Source organism: Galeopterus variegatus, unplaced genomic scaffold (genome assembly GCF_000696425.1).
Source record: "Galeopterus variegatus unplaced genomic scaffold, G_variegatus-3.0.2 Scaffold11359, whole genome shotgun sequence".
Lineage (NCBI taxonomy): Eukaryota > Metazoa > Chordata > Mammalia > Dermoptera > Cynocephalidae > Galeopterus > Galeopterus variegatus.
This window is the reverse complement of record NW_007737470.1, coordinates 30,286-44,880: the sequence shown is the minus strand read 5'-3', so window position 1 is coordinate 44,880 and position 14,595 is coordinate 30,286. Positions and strand designations below refer to the sequence as shown.

The window sequence follows — 14,595 nt, the reverse complement described above, 5'->3', positions numbered from 1 at the left end:
AACATTTGAAATTATTATTTGGTGTTCTTAGTAACACCAAAGCAGGGGCATGAATTCAAACACTTAATGTTCATTTCTCCCTATGAGTAACTCTCCCAATGTTTCCCTACAGGTTAGGGCTGCTACTGGACATAGATTCTCTCTTTTAAATCCAAACCTCGAGTACCTCTAAGAGATACTCAGCCAAGAGAGCTTCTCTACATTTGTCCCCTTTGTCTCTCTCTGTGCTTGTCATTATGAGGACCAGCATGGCTTCTTGAGACTCTACTTTCTTACCTTTCTCACCAACATTACACACAAAAGAGGGAAAGGCTGAGAGCTAACACAGCAATTAATAATACTTCTTATTTAGAATACACAGAAGAGAAATGGCTTTGAAGTATGACATACAAATCATTTTACTTTGTTTTATGTGACACCATATTAATAACTTCACAGTAGGTATCAGCTTATTTGCTGAGAAATACAAGTATTAGCAAGTACAGGAATTAGCAGGCATATGTGTGCAGTGAAACTCAGGAAATCTTCTCATTTGAGTTTGGATGTTCACTAGATCTTGAAGGAATGGTGAGATGTGCAAAGTCAGAAAGGCATCCTTGTGATTGGGAAAGAGGTGGATGATGCCTTAGAAGAGAGGGAGCTGCAGAGAACAGCACAGCAACAGCAGACAGTCTGCCCTTCTTCACACAGGAATGAAGCAGATCCGGTACGAGGGTGGCAAAGAAAGTGATCTACTGTTAGGTGGGGTGGTATCGAGGTCCTTTGGATCAACCAAAGATTTCAGGTTAAAGTTCTGTAAAATGGTGATCAGGAATAAAAACAGCTCCATTCGGGCCAGACCCTCTCCCACACAAATTCGTTTGCCTGAAAATAACAAGTACAGAGGGTAGTTACTTTCTGTGTGTAACTGTGATTGTAACAAATACTGTGTTTGTGGCAGTCAGAAAAGGAATATGTAGTAACTGTTTGATGAGTGATTGGGTAGATGGATGGGTGGATGGATGGATGGATAGATAGAAGGCAGAATGGCTGGAAGAATGGCTGAAGAGATAAATGGACAAAGGACATACAAACTTTCTATCCACTTAACATCTGTTTTTAACAGGCACCACTCAACAAATATTTATTATCAACTCAATCCCAAGCACTTTATTATGTATTCCCACTTTATAACTGATTTTTTGATATTTCTAATTTCCATCTATATTTTTCTAGAAACACACCCACAGTGTGTATCCTGTTCCCAGTCTGAAGTTCCCTGATCCTTCCTTCCACTCTTCACACCCTCTATTCTTAGCTGTAGCCATGCACACTATTAATCAATCTCTAACATGCCATGCAGTTTCACGTTTTATCTCATGCTGGTCCTTCTTGCCAAGACTTACTTTTTTATACTACATTCAGCTTCTCGGTGAAATTTCATTTCCTCTTTACACTCTTCAAGATCCCCTCAAGCTATAAATTATTGCCCTTTCATGGTTATCTCAACATAAATTCATGCTCCTGTTGAAAAATAAATAACTGGGAGTCATAATTCTCTATTTATTTATATCTCTATTGTGCTAAAGTGTAAATTCTAGAAGGAAGTGAAGGTCTCTGTCCTCATCATCAGGTATCAACAGTACTAGATATAAAGCAGACATCGAAGGTCACAGAATAAAGGAAGCAGATTTCATGGACAGAGACTTAACACACATATCACATGGGTGGAGATCGAATACCCAAGATATATGATCAAGACTGGAGGAAGAGCAGGGTGCTCTGGAAACTTTGCAGGTTATCCTGTGATGTTCCCCGTGTTCCTCTGACCCCCTGGGTTATTTGGAAGAGCTTCTGAGGTTTTTGATTTAAGGCAAATATTCTACTCCTGTCATTCATTATCTCCCTCAAAATATCCTGCCTTTTCTACTTCCCATTCTCTCTGCCCCCTTTGAGGCAACTCAAATGTCATTTCTGCTGTTAGAATGTTGCTACTCCATGTTATGCCTCCCTGTGGGGTATGAACGAGTAAACAGCAGGTACCTTCTACCCTACCACTATCTGACCAGCAGCTGGTGCTTTCCTCTCTCATAGCTTTAGTTCAAATGGATTAAATGATCTCTTTATTCATCTGCTTCCCTAATTTGTGTGAAGCCCTTTGGTACCTATTCTATGCCTGTGGATACTTGTATCCTCAAAGCTCAGCCTGGGATGGGGGTGGGGGGATAGTGAGCAACATCCCACAGACAACACTCCAAGATGTGGAGTCAGGAACCTTTCTTGTGGCAGGTGAGGAAAGTGTAAATGATTTTCACCATCTAAGAGGAGCTCTTGGGTAGCTCAATGAAGCATCTACATTCAGAATTCAATCAGCCTATACTCTAACTTTCTCAGTTTGAAAGGATTCGGTCAACTCCCCATTAATATTGCCCAGGAATGAGGATGTATCAAGAGCAGGGAAAGAATGTGGGTGTTGGGAATGGTGCTTCTGATCAAGTACAAAGAACAATTCTACCAGCACAGAGGAGGCACCATGTGAGTTCAAAGTGATCTCAAAAAGTTATCTTGTCTCTTGGGCTGGCCCGGTGGCGCACTGCTACAGTGCACTGCTTGGGAGCGCGGTGGCGCTCCCGCCGAGGGTTCGGACCCCACATACAGACCAGTTCCCACTCACTGGCTGAGCGAGGTGCGGACGCAACACCGAGAGTTGCAATCCCGTTGCCGGTCCCGGTCCTGTACGGGCGCAACACTGAGGGTTGCGATCCATTGCCGGACACGAAAAAAGACAAAAAGGAAAAAAAAAAAAAGTTATCTTGTCTCCTGATGCACAAATGATAATGAATTTCTATTACCTGTGGAGAAAGGCATGAAGTAGTCACTTTTCTTAAAATTGCCACTCTCATCCAGAAAGTGTCCAGGGTCAAACATCTCTGGGTTGGGGAATTCTTTGTCATCATGTAGCACCGAGGTCAGTGATGGAAATATGGTTGTGCCCTGGAATGAACAGACATAATTAAACTGAGTTATTTTTAAAAAGTCATGGATGTGAAAGGAATGATCAAAATCACTTTGTCCATTCTCTTTGGTCTACAGATGAGAAAACCCATGTCCAAAGAAGAGCAATAACATTTCCAGACAGACAGACCACATCATAAACACGGATGAGTTTAAGGCCAGTGGCAGTGATCTTGCTCATGTGGCCTCCAATAGCATTTGAAGTACTGAGTACATGGGAACTTGGTGTCAAGCCTTCTAAATCTGTTCTCCTTATCATCAAGCTGTGATGTTGTTGTCTGTCCTTATTGCTGCTCTATTTCATCATTTCAGTTTTCACATACATCATATGTAGATTACGGTTTAAAATGGAAGTCTCTGTTGACACTTGAAATATATCTGTTTATAGAGATTTGGTAAATAAACTTCTGATCTAGTTACAAATGACTTGATCTGGAATGATAATACCATGTACATAAACAAGTCTGAAAGTATTGAGTGTTTATCATTGTCATGCAGTTTGCTTGTCTTATTTTCAAAACAGTCTTCATTACTGACTAATCCTAACTAAGAAACATAGAAGGGATGATAATGTTAGAAAAATCATCAATTTGGGATAATTTAGTTTAGAATCACCAGTTCAGGAAAGGATCATCAATTAAAACCTGAACAGTTGGGTGGGTGGAGTTGCGGAGTCAGGAACCTTTCTCATGGCAGGTGAGGAAAGTCTAAATGAGTTTCACCTTCTAAGGGGAGCTCTTGGATAGCTCTCGATATTCTCACCAGGATTTGTTATTCTCTGCCATTTTGATGATAGCCAGTATAACAGGGACGAGGCGATACCTCAATGTGGTCTATCCAACAAGAAGACACTGTGGTCTGAATAGATAGTTGAAATGATTTTGAATTTTTTTAAAGTTATAGACACCAATTTTGTGACCTAACGTGGTCTATCTTGGAGAATGTTTCACGTGCTGATGAGAAGAATGTCTATTCTGTAGTTGTCGGATAAAATGTTCTGTAGATATCAGCCAGGTCCAAAAGGTGTGAAGTGTTGTTTAAATCCTGTGTTTCTCTGTTGATTTGTCACCTGGATAATCTGTGCATGATGAAAGGGGTATGTACAGGTACCCCACTATTACTACATTGGCGTATCCCTTAACATTGGGGTATACCTCTTTCTGTAGATCTCATACTTTATTCTTTATATATCTGGATGCTCCAGGGTTGGGTGAATGTATATTTATGATTGTTATGTCTTCTTATTGGATAGGTACTTTTATCATTACATAATGTCCTTCTTTGTCTTCTTATGGTTTTTGGTTTAAAGTCTATTCTATCTGACATAAGAATAGCTACTTCTGCTCATTTTTGGTTTCCATATGTGTGGTATATCTTTTTTCATCCCTTCAGTATTAGTCTGTGAGCATCTTTACTCGTGAGATGAGTCACCTGAAGACAGCATTTAGTTGGGCTTTGTCTTTGGAGTGGGGAGTTTAAACCTTTTTCATTTTGGGTTGTTATTGGAGGTACTGTCTTGTTCCTAGCATTTTATGGCATTTTGTGTAGATGTTTTATAATTTGTTCCTTTCTTCTCCTTTGATTATTGGTCCAATGTTGAGGTGCTAAGATTTAGTTTCTTTCATCATTCACATTTGAATTTCTGTTTTATTAGTGTGTTATCTTCTTACTTGTGTAATTGTGGTAGTGATTACTGTTTTTTGGATTCCAGATGCAGGACTCCCTTGAGAATTTCTTGCAGGATTGGTCAGGGGTGATGAACTCTCACAGGTTTTGATTGTCTGGAAAACACACCATCTCTCCTGGACTTTTGAAGGATAGCCTTGCTGGGTATAGTATTCTTGGCTGACAGGTTTTTTTTTCTTTCAGTATTTTGAATATGTCATTCCATTTTCTTCTGACCTATAGAGTTCCAGTTGAGAAGTCTGCTACTTGTCTGATGGGGAATCCCTCGTTAGTAACTTGATGCTTTTCTCTTGCTGCTTTTAGGATTCTGTCTTGGTCTGAGATGTACCAGTTCAACTATAGTGTGTCTCTAAGAGGATCTTTTTGGATTGAAACTGTTTGGAGAACTTTGAGCTTTCTAGATTTGAATGTCTGGTCTCTCCCTATATCTGGGATGTTTCCCATGATTATTTCATTGAATAGATCTTCAATGCTTCTTTCTTTCTCCTCCCCATCAGGAACACCCAAGATTCAGGTGTCTGTGCACTTAAGACTGCCTACTATTTCTCTTAAAGTTTCTTCATTTTAAAGTCTTTTTTCCTTCCTTCTTTTTTTTTTTTTTTTTTTTTTTTTTTTTTTTTTTTTTTTTTTTTTTTTTTTTTTAAAATGCCTTTATTTGGTAAAGACCATCTTTGAGTTCGGAAATTCTTTCTTATGCTTGTTTTAATCTGCTCCTGTAGTTCTTGGTTGCATTTTTTATTTCATTGAATGTGACTTTCAGTTGCAGAAGTTCTGCTAAGCTCTTTTTAAGGTTTTAATCTCTTTGTAATTTTCATCCCTCGTATCCTGGGTATTTTTGTTCATTTCGTTGTGTTGTCTTACAGAGTCCTCTCCTATCTCATTGACTTTTCTTAATATAGTTTCTCAGAATTCCTTTTCAGTCATTTCAAGGGTTCCCTCTAGTGTACAGTCTGGTACATTAGAGTTACTGAATTTCTTTGGCCATGCCATATTTTCTGATTTTTTCATATTTCTAATATCTCTACATTTATTTCTGGTCATCTGGCAGATCCATTGCTTCTTCTATTACTCAGGAGTGGACTACGAGTGGAAGACTTCTTCTTTTCCCATGTTCCTTCAGTGGCTGTCCTTTTCAACAAAGTCAAATATGTGGTGGGCCACTTGCATGGCGGTCATGGATGTTACTAAGGCTATGAGCCATCCTTGCAACCATAGTAGCTATGATGGTAGCTGTTCTTGATCACCTCCATGGAAGCTGTGTGAAGTCTCATGGTAATGGTGTGGTGCAAGATCCTGGGTTCTACATGGGTGAGGCAGTGTTGTGGGTGGGTAGCTGGCCTGTTCTCCTGCCTTGCTGGGTGCCTCCCCCATAAGTGTCAGTGCAGCACATGCTGAGAAACATTTTAAATGACAAGTGACCTGGACTCTTCAGGAAGGTCAACTTACTGATATAAAACAAGCAAACAAGGGAAATGTATGTGTTCTTGATTTGAGAGGAAAATAGGAACAAGGTAACCAAATTCAATGTTTATTCTTTGACTGGGTACTATTTTTTTTAAAAAAAGTTATAAAGAATGTTCTAGAAAAAAGTTACAGACTATATATTAGAAAATACTACTGTATGAATGACACTTCCTGAGTGTTCATGTTAGTATTACTATGTAGGAGAAAAAAATCCTTAATCCTGGAACATACATGATGGGTATTGAGGTAGATAGATAGACAGATATTAAGTAAATATATACACACTTTTATGTATACACCTATATGTGTATATCCATATGTTTTTTATTTTATTTAGATTTAAGTGTTTATAAAATACAAATGTGGGGGAAAATTTCATCCTCTACTTTTCTCATATTAAATGCATCGAACTTTTCTTTAAAAATTATTCCTTTCATTTTTTTAAAACAAGTAATAATGATTTTATATCAGGAAAATGTCAAGTAGATGTTTAAAACTCCTGTTAAAAATTTTCCAATTTTTGAGAAAACTCACTATTTTCATTAGTTAGGACACAATGTGAAAATCAACTTCACGTCATTGTAGAAAGTTCTACTGGACAGGAATGCCTTATACGAGGCATCCACAAACCACATAGGCAAATCCAGCCTGCCATCTGTTTCTGTATAGGGTCATAGGCTAAGAATGTTCACGTTGAGAAATTGCAAAAGAAGAATAATATTTTTGACACATGAAAATTATATGAAATTCAAATTTCAATTTCCATCAAAATTGAAACATAGCCATCCTCATTTGTTTACACACTCTCTGCGACTGCTTCCATGCCACAATGACAGAGTTCAGTAGGGCAACAGAAACCCCATGGCCTGCAAAATCCAAAATATTTACAATCTGGCCCATAACTAAAAAAGTTTTCTCAGTCTTGTCTTAGACCATTATTTCTACCTAGATCACTGGCTCCAGCCATTGGTAGAAGAAATCATTTATCTAATTCCTAAGATGGTAGAATAATCTATGTAGAGTTGCATATTTCTATACTGGGCTGTCCAGTGCAGAATGCACAGGACATTCCCTTGGGGTTCTAGGGTTCTGGCTCAAAAGACATCAGACACTGTGGGAGCCTCTATGTAGAGGGTTAATGGGTGAGCTCAGCAGGTATAATGTTCCCCAAATCTGATGAGGTGGATGCAGTGACTAGCAGTCTTGGCCGGATTCCTCAGCCTGATTCCCATTTAGTTAGTAATAGGAGGAGTAAAAATCTTCATCAGTATTACCCTCAGACCCCAATACTATGGAAGGAAATTCTTCTCCTGGTTTTGTCTTTTGGTGAAAACAGAGGGATCTGAAGTTCTAACCCTTGCACCAAATATGTGATTATCATGACAAGTCCCATTACCTCTTGGACAACTTATCATTCCGTCTTCTGCACAGGATGACATTAGTAATTGCAACCTTACTAGATTCACTGCCTGTTTTTCCCCATGAAAATACAATGTTTAGTTTTATTACATTTCATTTTAATAATTATATATCCTGGCTTCAAGCGGAATAGGGAAACTTGTAGCATAACAACTAGAACATCTGGATAAACACAGAAGCCATGTGATGGAAGGTAGTGTAACGTTGCTAATACAAAAATTTGTCTCAAGATTCCAAAGACGGCAGACCCTCCAATAGGTAAGATAACAACTACAGTCCATTTTCTTTCTTTTTTTTTTTTCTTTTTTCCTTCTGTGTTCATATCATGTCCACTGCTAAATAAGGGTGGGAAGCGTTACATCATTATGACAGCATATGTGAAAGGGATGAATTCTCTTTGGAAGAAGATAAATATCATCTTAAAGTCCGCATTTTTTCACACTTACTATCTATACTTAACCAAAAGTCATTATGCATTCAAAGATACAACTAAGCGTCCACTAACAGAAGACTGGGGGAAGGTGAAGGTAATAAAAACAGGCCCTTGCTAGGGAACATTTCTCACCCAATTTTATGAGGATAGCATTGTCTTGGTATCAAAAATCTGACAAGAAATTTTGAGGGAAAAAATCATTGACCAAGGCTTTTATGAATATAAATATAGAAGTCCTAAATTACAAATATGTAGCAAATCAAATCCTGCCATGTGTGTATACTTATAATATGTATACTTATTGAGAAAATTGAGCCCGATATATACAACCATACCAATAGACGCAGATAATCAATTTGATAAGGTTGTACACAATTTTATGACAAAATTCACATAAATATAACAGAAGACTGCAAAATTCCCTAATCTGATAAAGAATATCTACCAAAACCTACTTAAGATATCATTCTCAATAGTGAGATATTAGACCTCCACACTTTCTGCTGATCAGAAAGAAAACAGAGATGCCCACTATTACTAGTTCTGTTCAAAACTATCCCGGAAATCCTACCCAGTGCAATAATGAAATAAGAAATTAAGGTCCCTAATCTGATAAAGAATATCTACCAAAACCTACTTAAGATATCATTCTCAATAGTGAGATATTAGACCTCCACACTTTCTGCTGATCAGAAAGAAAACAGAGATGCCCACTATTACTAGTTCTGTTCAAAACTATCCCGGAAATCCTACCCAGTGCAATAATGAAATAAGAAATTAAGGTCCATAAATTGGAAAAATAAGAAACAGAACAAATTATACCTTAGACAGCAGGATAATATATATAGAAATTCCAAATGAATCTACAGAGAAATCATTGCCAACGATTAGAAAATTCACCAAAGTTGCTGGGAATAAAGTCATCAGGATGATAAAATCAATTATATTTCTGTATACCAGATAGAAAGAAATGAAACGAGCATTCATAGTACACGTGCATCGAAATAGCACAATGAACCTCAGAAATGTGTCAATTAAAATAATAATAAAACAATAAGAAGTTATAACAACAACAAAAGTAGTAATTACCTAGGAAAAATCTAACAAAGATTTGCAAGCNTGGAATAGAGAAGCTTATAGCATAACAACTAGAACATCTGGATAAACACAGAAACCATGTGATGGAAGGTAGTGTAAAGTTGCTAATACAAAAATTTGTCTCAAGATTCCAGAGATGGCAGAGCCTCAAATAGGTAAGATAACAACTACAGTCTATTTTCTTTCTTTTTTTTTTCTTTTTTCCTACTGTGTTCATATTATGTCCACTGCTAAATAAGGGCAGGAAGCATTACATCATTATGACAGCATATGTGAAAGGGATGAATTCTCTTTGGAAGAAGATAAATACCACCTCTGCATTTTTTCACACTTACTATCTATACTTAACCAAAAGTCATTATGCATTCAAAGATACAACTAAGTGTCCACTAACAGAAGACTGGGGGAAGGTGAAGGTAATAAAAACAGGCCCTCGCTAGGGAACATTTCTCACCCAATTTTATGAGGATAGCATTGTCCTGGTATCAAAAATCTGACAAGAAATTTTGAGGGAAAAAATCATTGACCAAGTCTTTTATGAATATAAATATAGAAGTTCTGAATAACAAATACGTAGCAAATCAAATCCTGCCATGTGTGCATACTTATAATATGTATACTTATTGAGAAAATTGAGCCTGATATATACAACCATACCAATAGAGGCAGATAATCAATTTGATAAGGTTGTACACAATTTTATGACAAAAATTCACATAAATATAACAGAAGATGGCAAAATTCCCTAATCTGATAAAGAATATCTACCAAAACCTACTTAAGATATCATTCTCAATATTGAGATATTAGACCTCCACCCTTTCTGCAGATCAGAAGGAAAACAGAGATGCCCACTATTACTAGTTCTGTTCAAAGCTATCCTGGAAATCCTACCCAGTGCAATAATGAAATAAGAAATTAAGGTTCATAAATTGGAAAAATAAGAAACAGAACAAATTATACCTCAGACAGCAGGATAATATACATAGAAATTCCAAATGAATCTACAGAGAAATCATTGCCAATGATTAGAAAATTTAGCAAAGTTGCTGGAAATAAAGTCATCAGGATGATAAAATCAATTATATTTCCATATACCAGATAGAAAGAAATGAAAAGGGCATTCATTGCACACATGCATCGAAATAGCACAATGAACCTCAGAAATATGTCAATTAAAATAATAATAAAACAATAAAAAGTTATAACAACAACAAAAGTAGTAATTACCTAGGAAAAATCTAACAAAGATTTGCAAGCCTCTGTACTGAAAACACAAAATTACTGGGAAAATAAATGAAATGCAAATAAATTGGGAGCATAACCACAATCAGGAATTGGAAGATTCAATGTGTCAAGATGCCAATTCTTTCCAAATTGATTTGTAGATTTAATGTCACCCTGATAAAACCCCAGCAGGAAATTTTATAAAATTGACTGTCACCTTTAATATTTATTTGGAAATGTAAATACATAAGAGTGGCCAAAACATCATTAAACAGGAAGAACAAATATGAAAGACACATACTACCAGATACCCAGACCTGTTATGAAGCTTTAGAACTCCAAACTCTAAACAGCACAAAGTCCATTAAGCTACCACACATATGAGTTTTGCCCTTCACTTATCTCATGTTGGTAGAGAATTGGAATGATACTGTGAATCTGGGAACTTCAAGAGCATTGAGTTGTGGTGTAGGAGAAACAAGCTTACCTTAGGGATGAGGTAGTTTCTGAATTTAATGTCACGGGTCACGGCATGTGGTGCACTGTTGGGGACGAGGTCAATGTATCTCTGGACCTCATGCACCACAGCATCTGTGTAGGGCATGAAGCTTCTGTCCTGCATGCAGGGGCTCCGGTGTCTGCCAACCACACGGTCAATCTCTTCTTGGACTTTAGCTGATAGGACACAAGTAAGAACTAATGGAAAACGAGAAAAATGGCACATTTGCCATAGCAAGTCACAGCTACATGAAGCATGATAAAGGTGTCCCAACAGCAATATAAACATGAGTTATATGCCCAGAAGTACACCTAGACATGTAAAGAGATTTGCCATCATATAGATACATATCACTATCCTACCAATTAGGTATTATGATACATTGGTTCATACCTATAAATTACCATAAATGATAACTAATATAAAAAGAATGAAATGTTCCCCCAAATAAGGGGGAAATAATTAATTAAAAAATCATGGTCTTGCAGAAAGTAAAACAAGAGTCAAATATTAATATTAAATTAATGTCAAAATGATACATGGGTTTTAAAATTAAATTGTAATGGTGTATAAAGTTATGTGTTTTTGTGTGTTTGCATCTGTCTGCATGTGTGTGTTTGTGTGCAAAATTTGCAATGGCACTCTCTTCATCTCCCTACTTCTCAAATGTGGACACTTTGAACATTCTTCTGAAATTCATATTCATATTTCTAAATAATAACTCTGTATTTCAAGATTAACCATTTTAAACAAGATTTAACTGTTTCCTGCTATGTTGGTTGAGAATTCAACTTCATCTCCACCCATATATTCACAGCCACACCCACAGATATTCACACATACACAGACATACACACAGAGACACACACACTCATGTACTTCCCCTCACCCCATTTTCCAGAATATATGTAGACTACAAGTTTTGGTCGGTGCTTACATCATTCTGACTACAAAAAAATTCTTCCCTCATAAGACAAGTGTGGTTACATTTTATACATGGTATTTTTTTGAACTTAATCTCTCTTTTTATTTCAATTCATAATTTTCTATTTCCCAAGTTAGAATCATTCCTAAGTGCTCAGGTAGATGTTTGAAACTCCTGGTAACAATTTCCCAATTATTGGGAAACCTCATAAAATCCATAACTTCTCCTTTGTTCTTGGTGTCTGTCCTCACACCTGCATTGCTGACCTGGTCCTTTCTGAGGTGGTTGTTTTCCAGTCCTGGCGACCAGCAGCCTCCCTGACATTTACATCCTACTGTATAAGGCCTTCTGATTCCTGGAGCCCATGACTTCCTCTGACTTGGTTTCAGACATTTGGATGGAGCACATCTTCCAGTATTTTTTAGAAAAAGTAAAAATAGGAGGTAAAGTTTTGGGTAAATGTGTAAGTCTGAAAATACATTTATTCATAATATTCAAGACAATGCTTACTCTTGAGAATACTGGTGCTGTCTGAATCCTAATATTTTATGCATGACATGATATATCTCTCCAAAAAATTTTAGGATTTTCTCTTTAATTCTGGTGTTCTGATATTATATACTCCTGTGTCTTGGGAGCAAAATTTTATTTCACTCACTGTGCTGAGAAGTTGGCAAGACTTCTCTATTTAGATGGCAAAATACCACAATCTCTTCTCTAGAGCTATTCACTCTTGGAAGGATATGTCTGGCTGCTGAATTTCCAGAGGGAAGATGGAGGGAAAATTTAAGTCTCTGAATTCAAGCACAGGACTCTTACCAAACCTTCCTTTCCAGCCTCACACCTCACTGTTTCTCTCTCGCTGCCCAGTGTCCCTGAGTATGGGGCTTCTTAGGCTCAGTTTCTCTAGAGAATGAGCCTCCCTTTTCCTGTAGGAAAATATCAGTTACATGATAAAAGGAGTCATAGATGGAACTTGGAAAGGAGGAGCCTCATTCCCTACCTTCTCTAAAACTTGCTGCTTCCAAATATGGAAATAGTATGGAAATGGAGGGAGACAGATTAGCTTTCCTTCCTTGATCCATCTTCCTCTTCTGACAATTAGGTAACAGCTTCATCCTGTCTGATGAGGTAATTGTCACCCTTTGATCTGTTCTCTGTGAAGACAGCAGCTTCTAGCACAAGCATTCTAATTATGAAGCTTCTCTAAATGAAGGATGAAGGAATCTAACAGTGTTTTCCCAACATCTTTGCTGAAGTTCACTGTGCTCATCACCTGTCAACGTACCTCTGACCTCTGGGTGCTTCAGGAGGAGTAGGAGTCCATATCTCAGAGTGGTGCTTGTGGTCTCTGTGCCAGCAATAAATAAATCACTTACAGTGCTTATCAAGTTTTCAATAGTAAACTCAGACTGCTGAATGTGCTTTTCCTAGAAATGATTTGATACATTATCTGACAAATTATTTATTAATGTATTTAATTACAATGAATTCAAAATAACACACTTTATTATAAAGTTAGCAAACAAAGAAACTGGAGAGTGCAGTATCAGGAAAAAATACTCTACAGTATGTTAGAGACTGTAGATCAATTGATCCAAACTTTATTTCCTACCCCTTATCCTTTGCCTGCCAAAAGATTCCATTTATGTGACTCTTCCCAGCCAGGTGTGCCATGCAGCATATTTCTTTCCAAAAAAACATAGGCAGAAGCCTATTGGTGCTCTGTCTTAGTCTGTTTGTGTCGCTATAACAGAGTATCACAGACTGGATAACTTATTTTAATAAAATAAATATATTTCTCATTGTTCTCAAGGCTGGGAAATCCAAGAGCTTGGCGCTAGCCTCTGGAGAATGCCTTTGTGCTGCGTCATCCATGGTGGAAGGTGGAAGGGCAAGAGAAGGTGAGAGCAAAAGAGGTCAACATGGGGCTGCACTCACTTTAACAACAAACCCACACCCTCAAAAATGACATTCACTCACTTATGAGGACAAAGCTCTCATGAACTAATCACCACTTACTTCTTAGGCTCCACTTCCAAATGCTGTTCCTTTGGGGATTAAGTTTTCAAACATGAACTATGGGGGACACATTTGAATTATAACATTTCATGCCTGGCCCCCTAAATGTATGCCATTCTCACAATGAAAAATATATTTATTCTATCCCAATAGTCCAAAATTCATAGTCCCAACTCCAGACTAGTCTATATCAGATGTGTATGAGACAAAAGGAACAATTCATCTTGAGGCAAATTCCTCTCCAGCTTTAAATCAACAGAGTTAGCAAGTTATGTGCTTCCAAAATATAACGGAGGGACAAACATGGGGTAAATATTTCCATTCTAAAAGGGAGAAACAGTCAACAAGAAAGGGTCAGCTACTTACAAGGAAGCCCAAAACTCAATAAGGAAAATAGCACTAGGAATCTGGAGAAACTTATGTTGAGCGAAACAAGCAAAGCACCAATGGATACATTCTGCAGGTCCTCGCTCATATGTAGGAGCTAAGAGGGGAAGGAAGGAAGGAAAGAAAGACCACAGTAGTGCTGTGGTCTAACATAGGGAGGGAACATTCCTAGGGATACAAATTGGAGTGGTGGGGAGGGGGAGGGGGGGAGATTGGGGGATAATTGGGTGGAGACAAGGGTTACAATAGTAATTTCTGGTAATGGGTATGTCCCCAGTATGAATCTGGCCCGCACATCATGGGCAGGAAGGTTGAAAATTAGCTTTATATCCAATGAATATTGTTAATGAATGAATGAAAGAAAGAAAGAGAGAGAAAGGAAGGAAGGAAGGAAGGAAGGAAGGAAGGAAGGAAGGAAGGAAGGAAGGAAGGACGGAAGGA

At 37.6% G+C, this 14,595-nt stretch overlaps 1 protein-coding gene across 1 annotated transcript in view; it reads right to left on the bottom strand.

The window, feature by feature from the left end:
• Nucleotides 1-638: 638 nt before the first annotated feature.
• The window catches only part of LOC103610588 (cytochrome P450 2C42-like), a 26,445-nt gene continuing 12,488 nt past the window's right edge, over nucleotides 639-14,595 (bottom strand). Inside the window, exons 5-8 of the mRNA XM_008594730.1 lie at nucleotides 13,034-13,175; nucleotides 10,809-10,996; nucleotides 2,832-2,973; nucleotides 639-864 (exon numbers count right to left, since the gene is read on the bottom strand). Coding sequence (XP_008592952.1) covers nucleotides 683-864; nucleotides 2,832-2,973; nucleotides 10,809-10,996; nucleotides 13,034-13,175 — 654 coding nt within the window. The 3' untranslated portion in view covers nucleotides 639-682. The remainder of the gene's footprint in view (nucleotides 865-2,831; nucleotides 2,974-10,808; nucleotides 10,997-13,033; nucleotides 13,176-14,595) is intronic.